This window comes from Peromyscus eremicus, chromosome 1, assembly GCF_949786415.1.
Source record: "Peromyscus eremicus chromosome 1, PerEre_H2_v1, whole genome shotgun sequence".
Taxonomy (NCBI): Eukaryota; Metazoa; Chordata; class Mammalia; order Rodentia; family Cricetidae; genus Peromyscus; species Peromyscus eremicus.
Window position 1 is genome coordinate 22,320,819 of NC_081416.1, and position 23,446 is coordinate 22,344,264.

The 23,446-nt window shown below is 38.4% G+C and overlaps 1 protein-coding gene across 8 annotated transcripts in view; it reads left to right on the forward strand.

Annotated features, from left to right (window-relative positions):
* Positions 1-23,446, forward strand: part of LOC131896067 (cytochrome P450 2C29-like) — a 60,353-nt gene that overhangs the window by 27,542 nt on the left and 9,365 nt on the right. Inside the window, exons 1-8 of one of the 8 annotated variants that reach the window (XM_059246673.1) lie at positions 3,909-3,918; positions 11,452-11,609; positions 12,807-12,969; positions 13,145-13,294; positions 16,256-16,416; positions 17,670-17,846; positions 19,943-20,084; positions 23,152-23,339. In XM_059246673.1, the coding sequence (XP_059102656.1) occupies positions 3,909-3,918; positions 11,452-11,609; positions 12,807-12,969; positions 13,145-13,294; positions 16,256-16,416; positions 17,670-17,846; positions 19,943-20,084; positions 23,152-23,339 (1,149 nt within the window). Of the gene's footprint in view, positions 1-3,908; positions 3,919-11,441; positions 11,610-12,806; positions 12,970-13,144; positions 13,295-16,255; positions 16,422-17,669; positions 17,852-19,942; positions 20,085-23,151; positions 23,340-23,446 lie in introns of those variants that run through there. The other 7 variants (XM_059246663.1, XM_059246648.1, XM_059246678.1 and 4 more) reach the window with 7 other exon arrangements.

Sequence of the window (23,446 nt, forward strand, 5' to 3'; positions counted from 1 at the left end):
TTGCAACATCTTAATATCCCCACACCATTGAAATTATAATCAGATGATCAGCTTTTAGAATTCAATAACCTTTCTAAGAGTTCTTATTCCCAAAGACAAGCTCTTGGAAGACAAAGCTGGTACCATGGCTTCATCTATTCCCTTCCCCTAGGCTGAGGTTCCTTGTGATATTCCAATACTTTGCAGATCACAGTTTTAATAGTCTGATGGCCAAAGGAAGGGACACATGCATCTCTGTCTAGAATATCTTCCCTCTTGCCAGGATAGTTACATATAGTATTTAACTTTACTGTTAAAATAAAGCCACACCAAAAAAGGGAGAGATATGTTGAAATGGCAAACACACAGAAAAATAATGTCAGGAAATGGGCAGCTCTTGTTATACAGACCAAAGTGTACTAAAGATAAAAAGGTCTCACCCAAAGTCCAAATACTGTAGACTTCTTCATACAGGACTTACAGAAACTTGTAGTGAAGCTTTCCAGTGCATTTGTTCCAAGTGAGCCAATTGCCCTCTTCATCTTCCTGGGGAGCTGCCTGTCTTGTTTGATTTTTTTTTTCCCTATGGAATCAGCACCATGGCAAAGGGAAGCTCCCCGCTGGACCCTCTCCTCTTCTAGTTGTTGGAAATGTTTTGCAAGTGAATAATAAAAATATAGGCAAATCTCTCAGAGCTGTGAGCTTAGCTTCCTTTCAGTGGTTTTCAATGAGTGAATTATATATTCTTAGTACAAATAATATGTGGTCCTAGACTCCATGAAGATGTTATCAGGGGCTAAGAAAAATCCCCTAACACTTGGGGTTCCAAATGACTTGTTTTGGCCATTTGTCTTGACAGAAATATAGGAATAGAAGTTAACAGTACATCAAAGAAAGGTATTTTAATATCATTAGAGCCACTTTGATAGAGATCTGGAGGCTTTCTTTGGGCTGACAATCTTGAGGTTTTATACATGCAGAAAAACAAAGGCAAGGCTTGAGGGGTTTGCACAGCACAGTCTTATTGATCAGTGTTGAGGAAGTTTCTGGTTCTTGAGGATACAGGACAATATTCATTTGGTACCAAGGAAACTGATTTTATTTCATGTCCAGTAAGTTGTTAAACTGCTCGGGGCAATCTCCCGGGATTCTGGAGGGGGTACTTTGGTTCCCATGAGATGATTGCCCTTGTTTTAGGGGTATCTCCTTCATAGAGTGAGCTGTCTGCAGAGCTCTGCTGTTCCTCCTGGTTTAGGATAATTATGGAAGGTGTTAAAAGAACCTGTGAGCTAAGAGAACCTCAGTCATGTTGATGGCTTCAACCTTTAAGCGAGAGGATTAACTGCTTCTGATAAACACTTGAATGTTTTCCTTGCCTGTTGAGCTACACTTTAAGGTCAAGAAGACAGGTATGCACTGAAGGTTAAGATGTTAAGACTTACCCTGTTTTTAGTTACTCATCAAGCACCCGAAGGCCCAAGTGAAGAGTAAATGTGTGTGTGCTTTGTGTGTGCATGTGTGTTTGAGTGTGTGCATGTGTACCACAGTGAGCATGTGGTAGTCAGAGGACCATCTTGGGTATCTGTCCTGCTTGCCACTATATTTGAGACAGTGCCTTTGTCAGTCAATGTGGTGATATTTTATTTGTATGTTAATAAATAAAGTTTAACTGGAGATCAGAGGAAATAGCAAGCCATTTTAAGTAAACACAAAAGTCAGGCAGTGGTAGCACATGCCTTTAATCTGATCACTTGGCAGGCAGGGTCTCTGTGTGTTCAAGGCCATATTAGAGAACAGAACTAAGCATGGTGACACATGCCTTTAATCCAGTACCAACCACAGAGACTTGGAGGTCTGTACAGACAGGCAGTGACAAGGAAGTGAGGTAGCTAGGCTAAGGGCCAGTGAGAGGTGCTGTGGATATTGCTCTGTATAAATAAACACTGATTGGCCAATAGCCAGACAGGAAGTATAGGCAGGACTAACAGAGAGGAGAATTGAGGGAACAGGAAGGGAAGGAAGAGATTGCCTGGAGCCGCCGCCAGGACAAGGAAGATGTAAGGTACCGATAAGCCACGAGTCACGTGGCAAAGTATAGATTAATAGAAATGGGCTAAATATAAGAGTAAGAGCTAGACAATGATAGTCCTGAGCTAATGGCCAAACAGTTTAAATAATGTAAGAGTCTGTGTGCTTATTTTATAAGTGGGCTCCGGGACTGGCGGGACTTGATGGGAGCTGGAGAAAAATTCTCCAACTACAGAGAGGGCAGAACAGCAAGGCAATAAAGGTGTGGGTAGACAGGAAGTAGCTCACTTTTGGAAGCTGCGGCTTGGTGAGGTAAGGTTAGCTGGTGGCTATCCTTATTTCCCCTGTATCTAAGGCTTTCACTTCTATACTTGACTCTGTGTTTTTTATTTAATAAGTCTGCTTAGACTGCTGTGAGCTTCTGGGGATTCTCCTGTCTGTCTCTCTTCCTGTTGTGGGAGAGCTAGAATTGCATGTGCCCGAGACTCTTCCTGGATTTATGTGAGCACAGTAAGTGCTTTATGCAAGGAACCATCTTCCCCACTCAAAACCAAAAAGCAAAATTTTTAATGCAAACTCAAGCCAACCCCTAAATCTGTGCTTTACATAGAGCTAGAAGTAAATGGGATCCAGGAGGTGATTCGTGACATTGTCAGGAACAGAGTAGTTGGTGTTGATGTCCTGTCATAAGTACAGCAATTATTCTCTGATGAACTGCAGTGCAGATGGTACTGTTTTCAGTTACAAAAATCTGTTGGTTTATAAATTCTCAAGTCTACATTTTCCTAGGGTATACATTGATTTGAAGTCAAAGACAACAAAGTGTCTTAGGGTTTCTATCACTGTGAACGGATACTATGACCATAACAACTCTTAAAAGGTAAAACATTTAATTGGGGTGACTTACATTTTCAGAGGTTTAGTCCATTATTATCATGGCACAGTATGGTATTGTGCAGACAGACATGGTGCTGCTGAAGGAGCTGAGAGTCCCGCATTGACTTGCAGGCGATAGGGAGTGGTCTGAGGCACTTGACATGGTTTAAGCATATATGAGACCTCAAAGCCCACCCCATAGTGACACACTTCCTCCAACAAGGCCACACCCATTGCAACAAAGCCACACCCCCTAATAGTGCCACTTCTTATGAGCTTATGGGGCCAATTGCATTTAAACTACCACACTAAGGATTCAAGAATTCTGAGAGTTCTTATCACGTTTTCTGGAATGAGTCAATGACTTCTCTATCATTGATTCACATGGCAGTCATTCCCTGAAACTTGAATGAACGGCCAGAAAGCTATCTTTTCCCTGAGATAGCCAGTCATCAGAGTACTTGCTGCCCCCACAGCTCCTTTCTCCTGGACTGGAATCTCTGATTCTTGTATACTTGTATATTGTCATTCTTTAATCTTAATGCAGTGTTTGTAAAATTGGAACTGACAATGTTATACAATAGATAAAATCAATAGAATTCATGTTTTGTGTTAGTTTTTTTTTAAACTGAGACCTCAGCATAAATGATGTCACAGAGAATGGATGATAGGAGGTGATTATTAGTGTACAAATAGGATGACTGGGAGAAATATCCCACACTCAGGAAGAGAAACACATGGTTTATTGTAAGAATAGGCAGGAAGACAAATCTGATGCCAATGTAGGTTTGACAGGAAAACATGAATACAAAATAAGCAAATATGTATCACAGTCTCTGTTGCATAGAACAATGGTAGTAACAGCAATGTCAGAAAGAACATAATGATAATGGCTATTTAAATGTCTTTTCTTATTAAACTACTGAGTTTAAAATCTATGAGTGAATAAATAAGTGTCTCTTCAGTATGAATAAAAATATTTCCCTCATTATCACCCCTGCTCTGTTTCCAGCTAGTGAAAGGGTATGGCCCTGTGTTCACTGTGTATCTGGGCATGAAGCCCATGATGGTGCTGCATGGATATAACATATTGAAGGAAGCTCTGATTGACCAGGGAGATGAGTTTTAGGTATGGTTCTGTGTTGGGGCACATCCAGGTCTATACAAATGGCAATGAAGGTATATAGATAAGGAAACTGAGAAAACAAAAGTATTTATGTTCATGAATTATTTTATAAAAATTGAAAATAATTTAAAGATAGCATGCTAAACATTTCCTTACATTTTGATTGTGCAATCTTTGCATCTCCCATTACTCTCTCACATTCCTGTCTATCTTACTGATTCCCTTCCTCCCTGGGTAGACTCATCTCTGCTTTGAAATATTAGCCTCTCTTTTCATCCCCTGCTCTTAGATCTATTATTCCTCTCATGGTCTTTCTTCTCTCTCTCTCTCTCTCTCTCTCTCTCTCTCTCTCTCTCTCTCTCTCACACACACACACACACACACACACACACACACAAATACATGCACACACACATGAGCACACACACATACCTCTAGGTTCTCTATGACAGAAAAATTGTAGTATTTGTTTGTAAGAGTCTGGCTTATTTTATTTGAAACAATAATTTACAGTTTCATTCATTTCCTTGTAAATGTGATTTCATTTTCTTTATGCTTGGGGAAATTTTGATGATCACACATTAGTACATTTTAACGGCATTTGGTGTGATATTTCAGTACACAATATAGCATCCACTGATGAGTTCAGCTCTTTTTCCTCACCGTTCCCCATTCCCTTCTGAACTCCAGTGATCATTAATTAAGCATGTTGTTTATTAGAGATCATTAACACATTTTCAAAATTGATTAACTTTACACACAATGTCCCCATGAAGCATTAAGTTTGAACTTGGGACTACAGCACACTTGTTTTCTATTACAGCCAGAAACATAACGATAAAGATACTGAGACAAAGAAAGTGACAAAACATCTTAGTCACCAAATATTCTGTCTCATGGCCTAAGTATGGATCTAGATGACTTTAAAAGTATGCATAGTATGGCGACCAGTATAGATATGAATATTTCCAGAATTGTATCCAGCCTTTTATATTTAAAAGTCATAAGAAATATTTGAATATAGTGGGACATGCAAAAACAAAACAAAACAAAACAAAACAAAACAAAACAAAACAAAACACAGCCATACTCCTCTAAGAGAGCCACAGGAACACTCAGTGTTTGTGTACTGCACAGAATTTGGAAATGCTTTTTTTCTTTTAAATTGTCTTTGAGATTATAATAATATAATTACAACATTTCTCCTTTCCCATTCCTCCCTCCACATCCCCCCATATACCCCTCCTTGCTATTTCTCAAATTCATTGCCTCTTTTTTCAGTAATTGTTATTACTGCTAAGTTTGTGTAACGTTACTTGTATTATATTTTCAGGGCTAAACCATTTGGTATTGAATAACTAGTTAATATTCAGAGTTGTGGAGCCCAGTCCTCATGGAAACATCTACAAAGTACTCCCGCACCTAAGGCTTAGGGAACATTGCGGAGAGGGGATGGACAGATTGTAAGAGCCATGGGATCAGGGAGTTTGCCGTGAGAATGTGTCTCCTAATAATGTCAGAAGCTCTATATCCATAAGTCTCACCAATATGACTTCCCAAACATGAGGTGAAAAAGAATGCCACCAATAGACATGCCAAAGTGTATGGGGAAAAGTTTGAAAGGCCTCAACACCACACACAGAACTACAGGCAACTGAGGGATGTTGAGAGTGGAAGAAATAGTTTTCCCCAGGACACTATTTCCACCAATTGGAATTGATTTTAAAACTTAAGTTCAGAAGTTTCTCAGGTCACAATGAGATTTCATCCCTGTAAACCTGTCTAAGATGTGCAGATCATACAATACCTGCAAGAGTTTAAGCAAGCACGAGAGTCAGTATTATCACCTGTGATGAATACTCTCAACTAGAATTCATGACAGTATTTTGTTTTGTGTTTGTCCCAACAGGCATCATTTTTAGCAATGGAGAAATATGGAAGCAAACATAGTATTTTTCACTAATGGTCTTATGGTTTATGGGGATGGGGAAGAAAATTATTGAAGATTGAACTGAAGCCCTTTATCTAGTGGAAGCATTGGGAAAAACCAATGATGTATATCTATTTCTATAATTAACAGATTGGGAAGATAAAATGTTATTATAAATAGGCTTTTTATTAATAGTCATGAAGTCAAAAGCATATTGAAGGTTACTCTGCTCACAGGAGAACAGTAAGAAAGAAATGAAATAGTTATGATGCCAGCCTTTCCAGGACCTGGGCTGACCAGTTTTGTGCTAGAAACTTTCAGTATTACCCATGGTTCTTTCTTTCATGTGATTATTGAAGGAGAGAAAGCTACAGAAAGTAGGAAATATTTTTAAAGTTAGACATGGAAGTAGCACAGAAAATTAACCTTACATTGCTAGGCTCTATCTAGCAATAGGACCACACCTAACTTGAGGAGGGTGACTAGCTATGAGAACCAGAAGGAAAATACACATTTTGGTTGTATTAACTTTGAAAAGTAAGGAAGTTGTCTAGTAGCTTCTTGAGAAACATTAGAGGGTGAACAAATAGTCTAATGTGTCAGGTACGATCAGTCACATGGGAAAATATGAAATGATGAAGCTACCTTAATACTAATATCAGCATATGAATGTGTGTTGCACAAGAAGATGTGGGGAATGGGGGAGGAGAATGAGTGGGTCAGAGAGCAGGCAAGATGGGAGGTGGTGAGGGTCACAAGATATACATGACTCTAGAACTTCAGTAGCTAAATGTTTTTTGTTTTTATTTTATTTTATAATTAATTTAAATTTACATATCAGCCACAGATTCCCATGTCCTTCCTCCTCCCACCTCCCAGTCTTTCCCCCCCAATCCATGCCCCATTCCCACCTCCTCCAAGGCAAGGTCTCCCCTGGGAATTCAGCTCAGCCTGGTAGATTCAGTTGAGGCAGGTCCAGTCCCCTCCTCCCTACACCAAGGCTGAGCAAAATGTCTCTGCATAGGCCCTAGGTTCCAAAAAGCCAGCTCATGCACCAAGGACAGGTCCTGGTCTCACTGCCTGGGGGCCTCCTAAATAGTTCAAGCTAATCAACTGTCTCACTTATCCAGAAGGCCTGATCCAGTTCCATGGGGGCTCCTCAGGTATTGGTTCACAGTTCATGTGTTTCTACTAGTTTGGCTACTTGTCCCTGTGCTTTTTCCAATCATGGTCTCAATATTTCTGGCTCATATAATCCCTCCTCTCTCTTGCCAATTGGACTCCTGGAGCTCCACCTGGGGCTTGGCCGTGGATCTCTGCATCTGCTTCCATCAGTCACTGGATGAGAGTTCTGTCATGACAATTAGGGTGTTTGGCCATCCGATCACCAGAGTAGGTCAGCTCGGCTTTCTCTCAACCATTGCCAGTAGTCTATTGTGGAGGTATCTTTGTGGATTTCTGGGGACCTCTCTAGCACTTTGCTTCTTCCTATTCCCATGGGGTCTTCATTTATCGTGGTATTTCTTTCCTTGTTCTCCCACTCTGTTCCTGATCCAGCTGGGACCTCCTGCTCCCCTAAGTGCTCTTTTCCCTGAACCTTGCCCTTCATTTACCCCCCCCCCCCCCACGTCCACTTTGCTCATGTAGATCTCATCCATTTCTCTGTCATTGGGCAATCCCTGTGACTTTCTTAGGGTCTTCTTTACTAGGTAGCCTCCCCAGAGTTGTGAGTTGCAGTCTGGTTATCCTTTGCTTTATATCTAGTATCCACTTATGAGTGAGTACATACCGTGTTTGTCTTTCTGAGTCTGGGTTACCTCACTCAGGATGATTTTTTTCTAGTTCCATCCATTGGCCTGCAAACCTCATGATGTCGTTGTTTTTCTCAGCTGAGTAGGAAGTTGGAAGTTTCTCTGCTGAGTATGCCAGTTGGAAGAACAGATAAGTAAATGCCAGTATAAGGATACACTGAACAACATAAAGGGCAATATGGTACCACCAGAACCCAGTGGTCCTATGACAACAAGACCTGAACATCCCAATGCAGATGAAGCAGAAAAAAACCCCCAACTTTATGAAGATAATAGAAGCCCTTATAGAAGAAATGAAAAATTTCCTTAAAGAAACAGAGGAAAAGAAAGAAGAAATAGGAAGAAATCAATAAATCCCTTAAAGAAAGCCAAGAAAGCCAAGAAAAAACAATCAAACACGTGAAGGGAACAGTTCAAGACTTGAAAATTCAAATAGAGGCAATAAAGAAAGCACAAACTGTGGGAATTCTGGAAAATGGAAAATCTGGGTAAGTGAACAGGAACTACAGATGCAAACATCTCCAGCAGAATGCAAGAGATGGAAGACAGAATCTCAGGCATTGAAGATATGATAGAGGAAATAGATTCATCGGTCAAAGAAAATGTTAAATTCAATAAATTCCTAACACATAACATCAAGGAAATGCACCAATCCAGCCCAATAGAAAGTACTAGAAGGAAAACTCCAACCTAAGGAAGCTAGCTACATCCATAAAAACACAGGCAATAGATAATCTCATACCAGCAAATTCCAAAGCAGTGAAACACACACACCACCGCCACGGCCGCCACCGCCGCCGCCGCTGCCGCCGCCGCCGCCGCCACCACCACTACCACCATCACCACCACCACCGAAACAAAACATAATAACAGGAATAAACAACCACTGGTCATTGATATCCCTGGTATCGTGAATTCTAATTGGTCTTAATAATAAAAACCTGGAGCCATATATCAGGGTAAATGCTGAAATATGAGAGAGAGAGAGAGAGAGAGAGAGAGAGAGAGAGAGAGAGAGAGAGAGAGAGAAAGGAGCAAGCCACACCCACTTCTTACCTCTATCAAATTCTCAGCCTGAAAGGGGGTGAGATCCTGTCTCTATGAATCCTCAGACTGAATGGGCTGAGATTCTGTCTCCACCCACCTTATATTCCTATCTCTACCTCACTACTGCTGGGATTAAAGGTGTATGCCAACACTGCCAGGGCCTCTACTGTCTAGCTCTGCCTTCTGATCTTCAGGCAAGCTTTATTTGTTAGAGTACAAACAAAATATTACCACAATCCCTTAATATTACTGGCCTTAATTTGCGTATAAAATATACTGGCTAACAGAATGGATATGAAAACAGGATCTATTTTACTTCTGCATACAAGAAACACACCTCAACTTCAAGGACAGGCATTAGTGAAGAGTAACGGGTTGGAAAAATATTTTCCAATCAAATGGACCTAAGAAACAAGTTGATGTAGCTATCTTAATATCTAACAAAATAGATTTCAAACTAAAATTAATAAAAAGAGGTGGAGAAGGACATTTCATATTCATTACAGGAAAAATCCATCAAGATGAAGTCTCAATTGTGAACATCTATACTTCAAAGTTAAAGGTACCCACAATCATAAAAGAAACATTACTAAAGCTTAAATCACACATCAAACCACATACATTAATACTGGGAAACTTTTACATCCCACTCTCATCAATGGACAGGTCTACCAGAAAGAAACTTAACAGAGAAATAAGGGAACTAACAGATGTTATGACTCAAATTGACTTAATAGGCATCTACAGAACATTTTACCGAAACACAAAAGAATATACACCTTCTTCTCAGTACTTCATGGAACCTTCTCTAAAACTGACTACATACTTGGTCATAAAACAAATCTCAACAGATACAAAAAAGTTAAAATACCACCTTGTATCTTATCATATCTCTGTGGGTTAAAGTTAAAGTTCAACAACAACACAATCTATAGAAAGCCTACAAACTCATGGAAACTGAACAACTCAGTTTCAGGAGGTTCCATGTCTTAATTGGGACCAACCTAGGCCCTCTGCATATGAGTGACAGTTGTGTATCTTGGTCTGTTTGTAAGGCTCCTAGCAATGGGATCAGGACCTGTCCCTGGCCCTTAGCTGGCTTTTGGGAACCTGTTCCCCATGCTTGATTACCTTGCCTAACCTTTATTCAGGGGGAGGAGCTCAGTCCTCCCTCAACTTGATGTGCCATGCTTTGTTCAAGCTCATGGGAGGTCTGCCCCTTTCTGAATTAAGATGGAGGAAGAGTGGAAGGGGAGAGGGTAAATGGGAAGCAGGGGAGAACTGGGAGGAGATGAGGGAGGGGAACATAGATGCAAAAATACTCCATAACATACTTGCAAACAGAATCCAAGAATAAAAAAAAATTATCATCCATCATAAACAAGTAAGATATTCAGGAATGGTTTGATTTACAAATATCAGTAAGTGTAATACACCATATAAACAAACTGAAAGAAACACACTATCATCCCATTAGATGCTGAGAAAGACTTTGACAAAATCCAACACCCTTTTATAATAAAAGTTTTTCAGATTTTCAGGATACAAGACACATACCTCAACATGATAAAGGGAATTTACAGAAATCCCATAGGCAACACAAATTAAATGGAGAGAAATTTAAAGCAATTTTACTAAAATCAGGGACAAGACAAGGCTGTCTACTCTCCCTATATTTAATCAATATAGTACTTGAAGTTTTAGCTAGAGCAATCAGACAGCTTAAGGAGATCAGTGGGATACAAATAGGAAAGGAGGAAGTCAAAGTCATTTTTTTTACTCCTGGGTAGTACTCCATTGTGTATATGTACCACATTTTCTTAATACATTCTTAGTTGAGGGGCATCTAGGGTGTTTCCAGGTTCTGGTTATTACAAATAATGCTCCTGGTGTTAGTACAAACTTGGACAGATACTATGGAGATCAATATGGCAGTTCCTTAGAAAACTGGGAATTGATTTATCTCAAGACCCAGCTATACCACTCTTTGGCATATACCCAAAGGATACTCCATCCCACTTGGGAGTCAGAGATCCATCTGGATCTCTGTGAGTTCAAGGCCATACTGGGGAACAGAGACAGGTGTGGTGGCACATGCCTTATTTCTAACACTAGTTAACCATAAAAGTCTGGAGGTCTGTACAGACAGATAGGAAGTGACAGAGCTAGGCAGAAAGAAGAAGTGATATAGCTGGGTGGAGAGAGGAAATGAGATGGCAGAACAGAAAGGCATATAGGCGTGGGTGTACAGGAAGTAACACTCTTTGGAGACTGAGGTGTTGGTGAGTTGAGGTTGTCTATGGCTTGTCCTATTCCTCTGATCTCTCAGTTTTTCACCCCAATATCTGACTCCAGGGTTTTATTAATAAGATCATTTAGCAATTTGTCTTACAAAAAACAAAGAGTATTCAGTCACCACTTAATAGAATTAAGCCCAATATTCTCATGAGCAAACTTGACAAAAGGATGAGATTAAAGAGGAACTGGGGTTGTCTTATCACTAGATCAAAGTTTACTTGGGTGAGAGATTAAACATTGTGTAGCTGATGAGTCAATGAAGCCACAAAGTACATGTTGATTCTGCAGCTGCATGATAAAAGTTCTGTGCAGTCTGATCACACCCGTGTCAGTAAGAAGGGTCTCCATGGATCCAGTTGTGGTCTTGGTGCTCAGTCTCTCCTGTCTGCTTCTCCTTTCACTCTGGAGACAGAGCTCTGGGAGAGGGAAGCTCCCTCCTGGCCCCACGCCTCTCCCAATTATTGGCAATTTCCTCCAGATAGATGTGAAGAACATCCAGCAATCCTTTACCAATGTAAGTATGCTTTATGCTCTTCTAGTACTTTAAAAAGGGAGATAAATCTAATATTTTCAATGAAATACTGGAGACAATATTGTTAAAAATGATCATATAGTCAAAACTTATTTAAAGTTTTATGTTTCTTCTGCTTTTTGTCTCTTGTCCTGGTCAAGAATTCAGTAATGAGGAATATGTTTCAGGTAGATGAACATCTAAGTCATTGCAATTTATAATACAAATCATGAACTCCTAGAAGTTCTTATGCTTCTTCATATATTTTTTTAAAACTGTTTTTCATTATTTTTGGATGAAGGTCAAGATTGAGAAATAGTTCATTGATAAGTCAGAATTTTAGACACTTATTGTTATTGGTATAAACCATTGATGCTAGATTCTGAAGAACTAACTGGTGTCTGATTGAAATAAATGCTTATGGGCATGGGCTCACACAGAAAATGAAATACATATAATGTGTGACTAATATATGTAGGAGTTCCCAAAATCTATTTTCAGTTTATACAAACCTATGCTGTGGCAAGGAACACTACATGATACAAATCTGTTTATTCTACAGATGTTGGATGCTCTAGTTCAGATTCTATGGGCCCACTCTAATTTTTTTTTTTTTCACATTAGATGGAAACTGAATGTAATAATTTGTGGTGACCTCAGATATATTTCTATTCTTTATCACAGGGCTCACTAGTTTTCCACAGGAGGAGTTTCACAGCTGATCCTACAGATGCCATCCAACTATTGATCTCGATATGATATTGTAATGAGCATGAAGTGATTATAAATTGCTCAAGCATCCAATAATGAATAAGCAGAGTGCCAATTTTGAGTTTTTATTCATTTGAAATAAGTTCCAGAAAAATTAATGGAGAATTTTTCTACTTCATTTTTATTTGTGAAATGAGACAAAGAGATCTGGCAAATGTCTTAGTGTAATTGATTTCATAGTCATCTGTGGATCAACTGACTGGGTGTTTTCCAGGGCCACTGTAGAAAATACATAAGTGAAATCACCATAATGATAGATATCAAAAACATTTGCTACTGAGTTTGCCTGAATAAAAACATTAAAATATAATAATAATGTCAGCCTCAATGAGGTCGACTATATGGAGAATGAGGTGACATCATTATTATTATTATTATTATTATTATTATTATTATTGCTAATTTTTGCCTTTTCTTTCTTGTTTCTAGTTCTCAAAAGCCTACGGCCCTGTCTTTACTCTGTATTTTGGCACACAGCCCACTGTGGTGTTGCATGGCTATGAGGCAGTGAAAGAAGCACTAATTGATCATGGAGAGGAGTTTTCTGGAAGAGGAAGGCTCCCAGCTGTGGATAAACTTCTTAATGGCCTTGGTAAGTGTGCATGTGCTTATGTGTATGCTAGGCCGTATCCATAGTGAGCCAGGGGATGGACAATATAATCCATACTTGCTCCTCAGACACTTGTTGGGACTCTATGGCTGCCACCAGCCAGCTCCCTCTTCTGTCTCTGGGATCTACTCTCTATTTTCTTTTCCCTTTTGTTCAGGAATTGTTTTTAGCAATGGAAATATGTGGAAAGACATGAGACGCTTTTCCCTCATGACCCTGCGAAATTTGGGCATGGGAAAAAGGACCATTGAGGACCGTGTTCAAGAGGAAGCACAGTACCTTGTGGAGGAACTGAGGAAAACCAATGGTAAGTGCAGGTTAATAATCTGACCTTTACATCTTTGTCTGGTACAGCAGTTCTCAACCTGGGGTTGTGACCCCTTTGGAAGTCAACCATTGGGAAACAGATATTTATAATATGATTCTTAGCAGTAGCAAAATTACAGTTATGAATTAGCAACAAAAATAATGTTATATTTGGGAGTCACCACGACATGAAGAGCTGTATTAAAAGGTCATAGCATTAGGAAGATTGAGAACCACTGGTCTAGTATGACTGTGTTAAGTCACATGGTTCTTATTTCATTCAAAGCTTTCTTTTATTTGCAATGAGATGTCATGAGTATAGGTCTCCTACTAATTTTCCATTGCATTATGAAGCTATTCCTTCTCTTTAGCGCAAGTGTAGTTTCCCTATTGCATATCATCTAACCAGACAATAATTGTCAATGATAATGGTGATAATGTCACCGAGTATACCCTTAAGGAACCTAAACTACATGATATTGATGTTCATTTGTTTGAGCAACATTGCTCTCCATTGCTTAACTTGTGTATCCTAGGGTCCATGTTCACAGTCTTTCATAACAGTGATGTGATGTATGGTCTTCATTTCTTAGCTGAGTGTAATAGAATTTTCATCAATTATTGTATCTCTTTTTATAGCATGATTTCACAAGTTTTCAGTTTTTCTTGTTACAAAACACTTAGTGTTTGGATTCATATCTTTTATTAAACCATGTTTCAACACCAATATTCAAAATTTTACATATATTGAAATTTATCCAATGATTCATTTAACTAAATGAGAAATGTTTTCATTGACTCTCTAGTATTTTCCTACATGTCTTAGTTTTGCACATTATTTTCATATTTGTTCTTTTCTGTGTTAGAAAATTGATGACTGTTCCTTTGATAATACATTGTATTCTACTTACCTAGTAAGTTCTTGTAATGAGAAGTCTTATCTGCTTGAGTTTTAAATGCTCTGGTTGTCCTGGAACTCACTCTGTAGACTAGGCTGGCCTCAGACTCAGAGATCCACCTACTTCCAGTTCAGGAGTTCTGGGGTTAAAGTGTCCTTAGTCCCCAAGTGCTTTTAAACTTGGACTAGAGCTGGATGGGAATCTTCAGAAGGGTGTTGGATATTATTCCCAAGCCCCCAAGAACTTTAGAATGCCACTCTAATTCCTTGATGTTAATTCATGCTACCTGAAAAGTAAGGACAATATGCTTTGCCAAGTGCACACACTTTTCAGAAACAATGGAAGGAAAGCCTGAAAGTCACAGGTCTTCTCTGGTAGGTCCTGTTTCCAGGCAAATATGGTCAGTATTCTCTTACCCTGGCATAGAGCATCACTTGCTCTGGGCAAGTGGCTATATACTAGCATATATTTAAGCCACAGCATAAAAAGAATGTCATGTATTGAGTTCAGCCAGATTGAGTCTACGTAAGATTCTGTATCCACTGGCATTTTGGAGATGAGATGCCACTGGCCTAAATAATTATCCTTTTTCAGTTCTTCAGTATTTTATACAACTACTTCTACACCCAGCTTGGGAAAGACCTTGAATTTGAGAGTGTTCTCTAATAACTATCCATTGTTTGAGCTTTCCTAATCCTTGTATTTCATCCTTGCTTTCAGGGCTCCCTTCATGGTGTATGAACTATTGACTTGACATTGCAGGTTTAAACTATCAACTGGTCTAGCCTGAGTGAGACCCTAAAAGATCAGTCACTCAGAATGGTGGTTAATCTCATCCAAATTTTGAAGGAATGTTTTAAAAATTACCCCTTCAAGCCTGAATAAGAGAATTCTTTTCCTTTCAGGGAAGATCAGAAAAGGAAGCCTAAAGCCCTTTAGCATTGTGAATCTTAGTAGTGGCTGAATGAGAAGCAGCCATATGGTGTAATTTGCTTTGTGGATGTTATAGACATATTATAAAAGAGAATCCAGAATGATGGCAGGATTGGAAAAAGAAACTGAATCAAATTTGCTTTAAGACATATAGAGGCTTTTTTTTAAATTAAAGTATTCTTGTAAGAAAACGTATGTATTTGTAAGACAGTTTCCTGTGTCAAGTATTTGTGCAACCAGAGCTGACTTGTAAACTATTCTTGAAATATCTCATTATTTTGAAAGTTTTATGTAATAAACTCTGGCTATCTGACAATAAAATGGATGAAAAAGTAAAAAAATAAAGGCTGTCACATCATTTAGTTATGTAGGCATATCATGTTATATTTACAGTTGTTGATATTACTTTTTCGTTCACACAACAATGATATATCCTACTTTTCAAATTATTCATCCTTATTCTTGTATGTAACTATAATATTGCCATTTATTTACACTTTATTGGAATGGTGCATGATGCTTACAATTATTTATTAAAAAGCAAAATTCCAGATCTCCACTATTCAGTTTCCTTCTCTGTTCTATATGGTATAAAGACAAAATTAACTCAGGTCTGATCATTAGAACATTATGTTTATTAAAGTCTTTTTCACAAAATAGCATCCACCTGAGGTTAATGTTTATAATTCAATACAGTAGACATGATCTGCCATTACTTAACCACTGATAATGAAGGCCAAGTCAAGATTAAGGTTAAGGTGGTTGCTGATTCTTCACCAGGTGAGTATTGGCTGTTAAGAATATTAATAATTCACAGCCGGGTGGTGGTGGCAGCGGCGGCGGCGGCGGCGGCGGCGGCGGCGCACGCCTTTAATCCCAGCACTCAGGAGGCAGAGCCAGGCAGATCGCTGTGAGTTCGAGGCCAGCCTGGTCTACGGAGCAAGATCCAGGAAAGGCGCAAGCTACACAGAGAAACCCTGTCTCGAAAAACAAAACAAACAAACAAACAAACAAAAGAATATTAATAATTAAGACACTGCTTAAAACTTTGAAAGTAACTTACCTGTTAACAAGGGCAGAGTGTCTTTGTATATTTTAATGGCATTTTACAATTGTTCCCAACTCTCCAGGCTCACTCTGTGATCCCACCTTCATCCTGGGCTGTGCTCCCTGCAATGTCATCTGCTCCATTGTTTTCCAGAATCGTTTTGATTATAAAGATCAGGAATTTCTTAACTTGATGGAAAAACTGGATGAGAACACCAAGATTCTGGGCTCTCCCTGGTTACAGGTGAAGCCAAGAGCCTTTCCTCCTGAGAACATATTTATGGACTTTCTTTTCACAGGTCAAATTCAATATGGACCAAGCAGTGAGATGACCAGACACCACAGTTCAAACTAACCTAATATGGAAACATTATCTGGAAGGGAGGTCTAAACCATTTGCTATACAAGTAGAAAGACAGAAGGGAAAATGTTAGGATGGCTCAAACCTGATAGCTTCCTATACATTGATTTTACCATTGAATTCCAAAGAGCTCTTTTTATAGAGTACTGTATTCACTTCTACAGTGAATGGTTGGTCAGTCACTCATAGGTCATTCTTCTACTATGTAAATTTATTGGCCTCTTTTCCATAATTATGTACATCCTCATCATATTACTATGCAGGGATATCTTAGTTCAGATAAACTATTCTCTTAGAAGAGGAAGAATATTTGTGGCAATGAAACTTGCCAGGGAACACTGAGTAGTTTCAGTGGTTTGATGCATCAGCTGGGATCCTAGTTGACATGGTGACAGGTAGAAATGACGAGATGAATGGTTTAATGGTGCTTGGACTTTAAACAGCCCCACAGAGTTTTCCAGTGCTGCATTGGCATCTCCTGTCCATTGCACAAGGAATTACTGTGATATATATGTATATATAATTTTGTTTTATAAATTTAATATTTATTGTATGTGAGTATGCCTGGAAGAAAGTGTATGGATCACTTGCATATCCTACACACACACACACACACACACACACACACACACACACACACACACACACACATTCCCTACGGGCTATGATGGCCAATGATTTCAAGGCATTTTTGAGCTCCACCCACTTCTACATACTCTTTCGGTGTGAAAAGCTAGTTGGTAGGAATAAAATCTTCAAGCACTAGATTTCTACTGTAAATCTTAACTTCTACTGTCAGTGTGAGTGTGAGTAATTTGCATCACGTGCTATTTCAAACCTGTAGGAAAGAATTTATATGAACCATCAATGAATGACCTGACATGAACATGCTTTACACTAAAAAGATTCATGAATGTGGAAAATTTACTGTGGTCTTTGACCATTTAGGCAGAGATTTCTCCTTCACATCTCTCTATGAGAATAGAGAGTTGTTATACATGCAAATAAACCAGCTCCTCAAGGAGAACATTTATATCTAAGCTATAAATGCAAATGAGGCTTGCTGTGTGCTATAAATGTGTCTTCATTTGATCATTACAGTGTATTCATTTAGTAAATTTTTGCATTTTTTGTAGGTTTGCAATACTTTTCCTGCTCTGCTTGATTATTGTCCAGGAAGTCATAACACATTTTTTGAAAATTATTCTTATATGAAAAGTTACTTTTCGAAGAAAATAAAAGAACATGGAGAATCATTGGATGTTACAAATCCACGGGACTTCATTGATTATTACCTAATTAAAAGAAGGCAGGTAAAGTGTTAACATATATTTATACACTTAGGGGTATATATACATGTATGCACTTGTATGTGCACATATATATATATGTATGACAATTACATGTTAATATACATTTATACACTTACTGGATAAGTTCTATAAGATTATAGTTCATTGAATACTTATTTACCAGTGATTCCTAAAGAGCAGCCCAATATCATTTGAAAAGCAACTTAATATCTATTATGTGTATGAGTATGCCTAGAAGAAATAAAGTGAATTTGTTAATAAGTGCACATTGGCCTTGTTCTTTAAATTAAAAACCAAAAAGAAAAGCTAAAACAATCTAGCAGAGTAGAAAGACAACACAAAAGGCAAATAACATGAAACAAATTTCAACCTGATCACAAATAATAAACTGTTCTGTCTTAAACATGAACATTGGCATCATCATCTAGTGTATGGATTACTTGCACATCCTATACATGATTGATCTGAATATATTTGCAATTGTAGATGCTATGGGAAATTTAAAAGGCCTGAATGATGTAGAGAGAGGTGTGGAATGGGAAAGAGTATATGAATAGAAGAATAAATTTTAATTGAGTATAATTTCAGGTAAATATGCCACAGTGGGGTTGGAGATTGGTAACCATTGTATATCCTGTGAGGTTTAACTGTGTCATCATTGTGCAATTAGAAAAATACATTTCCCTATGCAATTTCCTTGGCACTCTTACCAAAAATCAATTAACAATAAATATGCAGGTTTGATTGTGGGAATCAGTTTTGCTCAATTCATCATTTTTGTCCTTGTTGTGGTTTAATGTACCAAGTTATTCATTAATAAAACATTTTAGTAATATTTAAAATCCAGGATTTTTGTGAATCCCTCTACTTTGCTGTTTTCTTTTTCTAGACTGCTTGACCATTCTGGATATTTTAAATTCCAATATGAGTTGTGGGATAAGCTTGTCAGTTCCTTCAAAGAGGCTGGTAGTGCTTTGTACAGAGATTGCATTTAATCCATCAGTAATTGTAAGGATACATGCCATTTGCAGAAACAGAGGAAAATCTCACATGTAATGTTAGTCACTCATTTTGTGCGCACTGTGATGGTATTTAATGTATCCACAAATACTGTTAACTTCCAACTCTCTAGTTTCAAAATCCTCCAGCGCTCTACAATACAAACCACAGCCACTGAACCATCACTCCCCTTCCTCCATTTTTATTAGTAACTGTCACTGTGAATTTTTCTATATAGACGTTCCTTTCTATCTCTGACAGAGTATATGAGGCTTTGCTTTCTTTCTTCTTTCACCTTTATAAAATCTTGGATGTTCCTCTCAGTTCAGTTTCTTCCTGTTTTATTTCTGTTACAGCAAACTTCATTTACAAGCATGAGAACCACAATGCACTCATTCATCATTCATGTGTCTTTGCATTGTTTCTCCATTGGACTCTTTTGAGCTATTTATCTATCAACATGTGTGCATGCATTTCTTTATGGCATGTTTTCATTTTCTGTGTGCATATCCCAATACTGGTGTTTCTGATTAAACTGTAATTTCATATTTACCTTTGTGAAAAATAGCTTCAGTTCTCAACAGACATTATACAGTCTCATAGCTACAAGATCTTTTATTTTCCATTTTTAAGTTTTTATTTCATGTGTAAGGCAGTTTTGCCCACATGTGAGTCTGTGCACATCTGGACCTCAAAGCTCTTTGGGTCTTGATCTGTGTATTAATGTCACGCTAATTTCATGCTGTAGTCTGCAGTAGGTTTTCATGTTTGTAGGGTTTAGGTATTTCTCCACAGTTCCACTTGAATCTTAGGATTTGCTTTCTTATTTGAACATTGGTACAAATAGAAGTGACTCATTAGAATTCTTTGAGAAGTATTATTGCCATCTTACCACTACTGCATCTTCCAGTGCTTGCAAATGAGTGGATTTTGACTATCTACATCACAGGCTCTGAAATGCCACATTGGTTGTCATTACTAGTGTACAGTCCACCTTCTGTGTTATCAACAGTATGAAATTTTGCAATTTTGTAGATTTGTTGTAGTTGGATGTGTCGGTAACAAATTATCAGATAATTTTGTAACACCACTCTTAGGAAAGCTGCAGTCAGCAGTTGAAGTACACAATTGAAAATCTGATAGTGATTGTGACTGATCTGTTTGGTGCTGGGATAGAGTCAACAAGCACAACGCTGAGGTATGCTTTCCTGCTCCTGCTGAAGCATCCACACGTCACAGGTGAGGACTCAGGTGGTGACCCACAGTGGTCCTGTAAGGTGATGGGAAGATGCTGCCAGTGTCCTGAGTGTTGCTATTCAACACCTCAGTATTGAATTTTCTGTTCCTCAACTTGTAGGGAGGAGGGTGAGAGAAATGAAAAGACCCTATCTTTAGGAAACACCATCAAACCTGGTTCTTTGTCCGAGTTTCCTTGGATGTCATCTGGGGAAAGCACCACTGGCACATTTTAGCGTGTTGTTTCTTTTCCTTTATTCACCAACATTTGGCTTTAAAGCAGGCAAATTCTTGCAGTTGACTTTCTTCTTTCTAATAAATATGATTTGGCGAAAACTCGCTTCACTGAAGCATAAGAAGTAGTCCTATGGGGGAGGAGGTGCAGGGGAAGCTGGGAGGAGCAGAGGGAGGGAAGACTCTAATCAGGATGTATTATGTGAGAAGGAAAATCTATTTTCTTTTTTCTTTTTCTTTTTTTTTTTTCCGAGACAGGATTTCACTGTGTAGCTTTGTGCCTTTCCTGGATCTCGCTCAGTAGACCAGGCTGCCCTCGAACTCACAGAGATCTGCCTAGCTCTGCCTCCTGAGTGCTGGAATTAAAGGCGTGTGCCACCACCACCCGGCGTGTTGAACAATTTTTTAAAATGTGCCCCAAATATTTTATTTTACAAATAACATTATTTTAGAAATTTATCTTTAAATTGAACCAGTTAATTACCATATGTGAAATACAACTTATATCCTGTGTCCAATGCGCACTGAAATGAAAGAGAATCAATGTATTTAGAGTAGGAAAATAGACAACAGTAAACAAGTAAGAAGCATTCACCAAATTCCAGAAACAAAATAGTAATGAGGAGTGAGGGAAAAGGAGCCTGGAAGAGAATGGTATAACAGATATGGCTGAAGATTTGCTGTGAAATAAGAAAAACAACCCCTCCCCATTCTACATAAGGGGCCCTTTTGGATTAAAGGAGTCTAAATATGAGCCAGATAGAAACCAGAGGCTTGTCTAGCTATAGTTCCTACATCCTGCAGGTGACAGTTTCCAACAAAGAAAACACTGAATTATTCTCAAAATAAACTGAGTACAAGAAGCCATATGCACAGGAACATTTAGACGATGGCAGGGGAAGAATAATGTAGGATGAAAGAGGACAACTGGGTATGCTGAGTCCATGGAGAGTCTGAGAGATCCTTTCTCCATCGTATTTCATGAATATTGGCAACTGGATCTACCTCCAGACAATGATGCAGTGTAAAGATCTCTGTATTTTACCATCTTCATAGGCAATCCTTTCCAAATATCCATTGGAGGGAATAAAATAAAATCATCACTGTAAGGCAAAGAGTCATGAAATTTCCAAACACCAGGTCTAACAGAAGGAAAAATCCTTCAGGGAGATCCCTGATTCACACTGAGACAGCACCATAATTCTCAAGAGAAGCTTGTGGTGTCTTAGGTGTTGATAAAATGAAGGAATAAACCCTCACACACCCCATAAATTTCACACTCTACTTTTGCTTTCTTTATGAAACGCTGGGGGGTGTTTTCCGTCCTGTTATCTAACACAACGTCCTTGGAAGTCATGGGCTCTAGAAATCTACACAGCCCATGAAAGATGGTGAGAGTTTCAGATTGGTTTTTGGGGATCAGATTTAGAAAGCTCTCAATTATGTATTTACCCCATGGATGCTGCAGGCATGAACAGCAAATGAGGAGAAATGTATGGTCTGGCTCCCCCACTAACTGAGCTTTTATTCCTGGAGTGGAAGCATCACTTTAATAATTATAAATAATGCTAACTCATAAAGGGTCGATTACAAGCTAAAAAGAAGAGGCATGCTTCAGTCACAAAGTATATCAATAACAAAAACTACTGTAATTTTTGTAATACAGAGTATATATATAAATATAATTATTCCAACAATGAATATTGGTTTAAATATTATAACTCAAGATCAACGGTTAGGGAAGTGACAGGTTCACTATATTTGTGTGTATATTTGTGTGTGTGTGTGTGTGTGTGTGTGTGTGTATGGGTGTACTTATGTTGTGTAGGTGCATATTTTATTATCTATTTGTAGTTATACATTTGTATACAAGATGTAGGTATAACTTATATTTTCATTTCTGATATCAATAACTCAATAGATATTGTATATATTTGAGTATGTAAGAAGCATTTATTTAAAATATGAATATATTTCACAAGTATTGTTGACATTAACCCTGACCACTGTTAGATAATGGGAACATAACTGGATTATCATTTAAAATTGTACATGCACACATTTAACAACTGTTTATGATGTCTTTTATTAATCACAGTAATATCTGGTTAATTGTACTGTATTTTATTGTTTGAAATGTTTAATTATCTTACATATTATTTGATATTATGGCTGTAAATAATTAGTATATGATAATGAAGCGTGATATCTATTCCATTTGATAGAGCTATAAGTATATATAATAAAAATTATGTTTATATAAGTTTATTTCTTTACAAGAAATGTACATTTACAATGCAGCATAGGCGCTTTCTTCATGTACATGTAGTACTGCATTATTGTGACAAACACATCACTTTTCCCTGAATCCATGTAAAAATGCTTATTGTGGTGGAACATGCCTATAATCTTGCACTGGAGTGATGGAGACTGCAGAACTAAGGGGCACACCAGGCAGAGGGTCTACCCTAAATGGTCATCTGCAGACCCTGAGACCCTGTGAGGAGGCAAACAGAATGGCTCCTGAAGAATATCTGACATTTTCATTCTGCCTCCACATGCAGTGTACTCATGTGAACATGCATCTGTGTATTTGTCGACACACACGTGAACACACATGTGCATACTTATGCACCCAAAGTAGCAGCTATGTAGTATGAGGATGGTGTGAATCCATATTTTTGCATTCTATATATCTAAATGTACTCATCAGGGGTTCTTTCAACGTTTATACTCTTAATGCTGGGCACCTTGGTTGTGCACTGTGTGGCCCTGACTTATTGTGACAGACATGCTACTTTCCTGCTGTTCCATCATTTCTCGTGTTTATAACCAGCTAAAGTCCAGGAAGAGATTGATCATGTGGTTGGCAGACACCGCAGCCCCTGCATGCAGGACAGGAGCCAGATGCCCTATACAGATGCCATGATTCATGAAGTCCAGAGATTCATTGATCTTCTCCCTAACAGCATTCCCCATGCAGTGACCTGTGACATTAAGTTCAGGAACTACCTTATCCCCAAGGTAAGATTGTCTCTTCTCTGCTGCACCTCTGACCTCTTGATGCCCCCAGGTTCACAGTGTGATTTCAGTTCTCTAAGTCACACAGTGCTGCAGGTTCTTATGCTGCT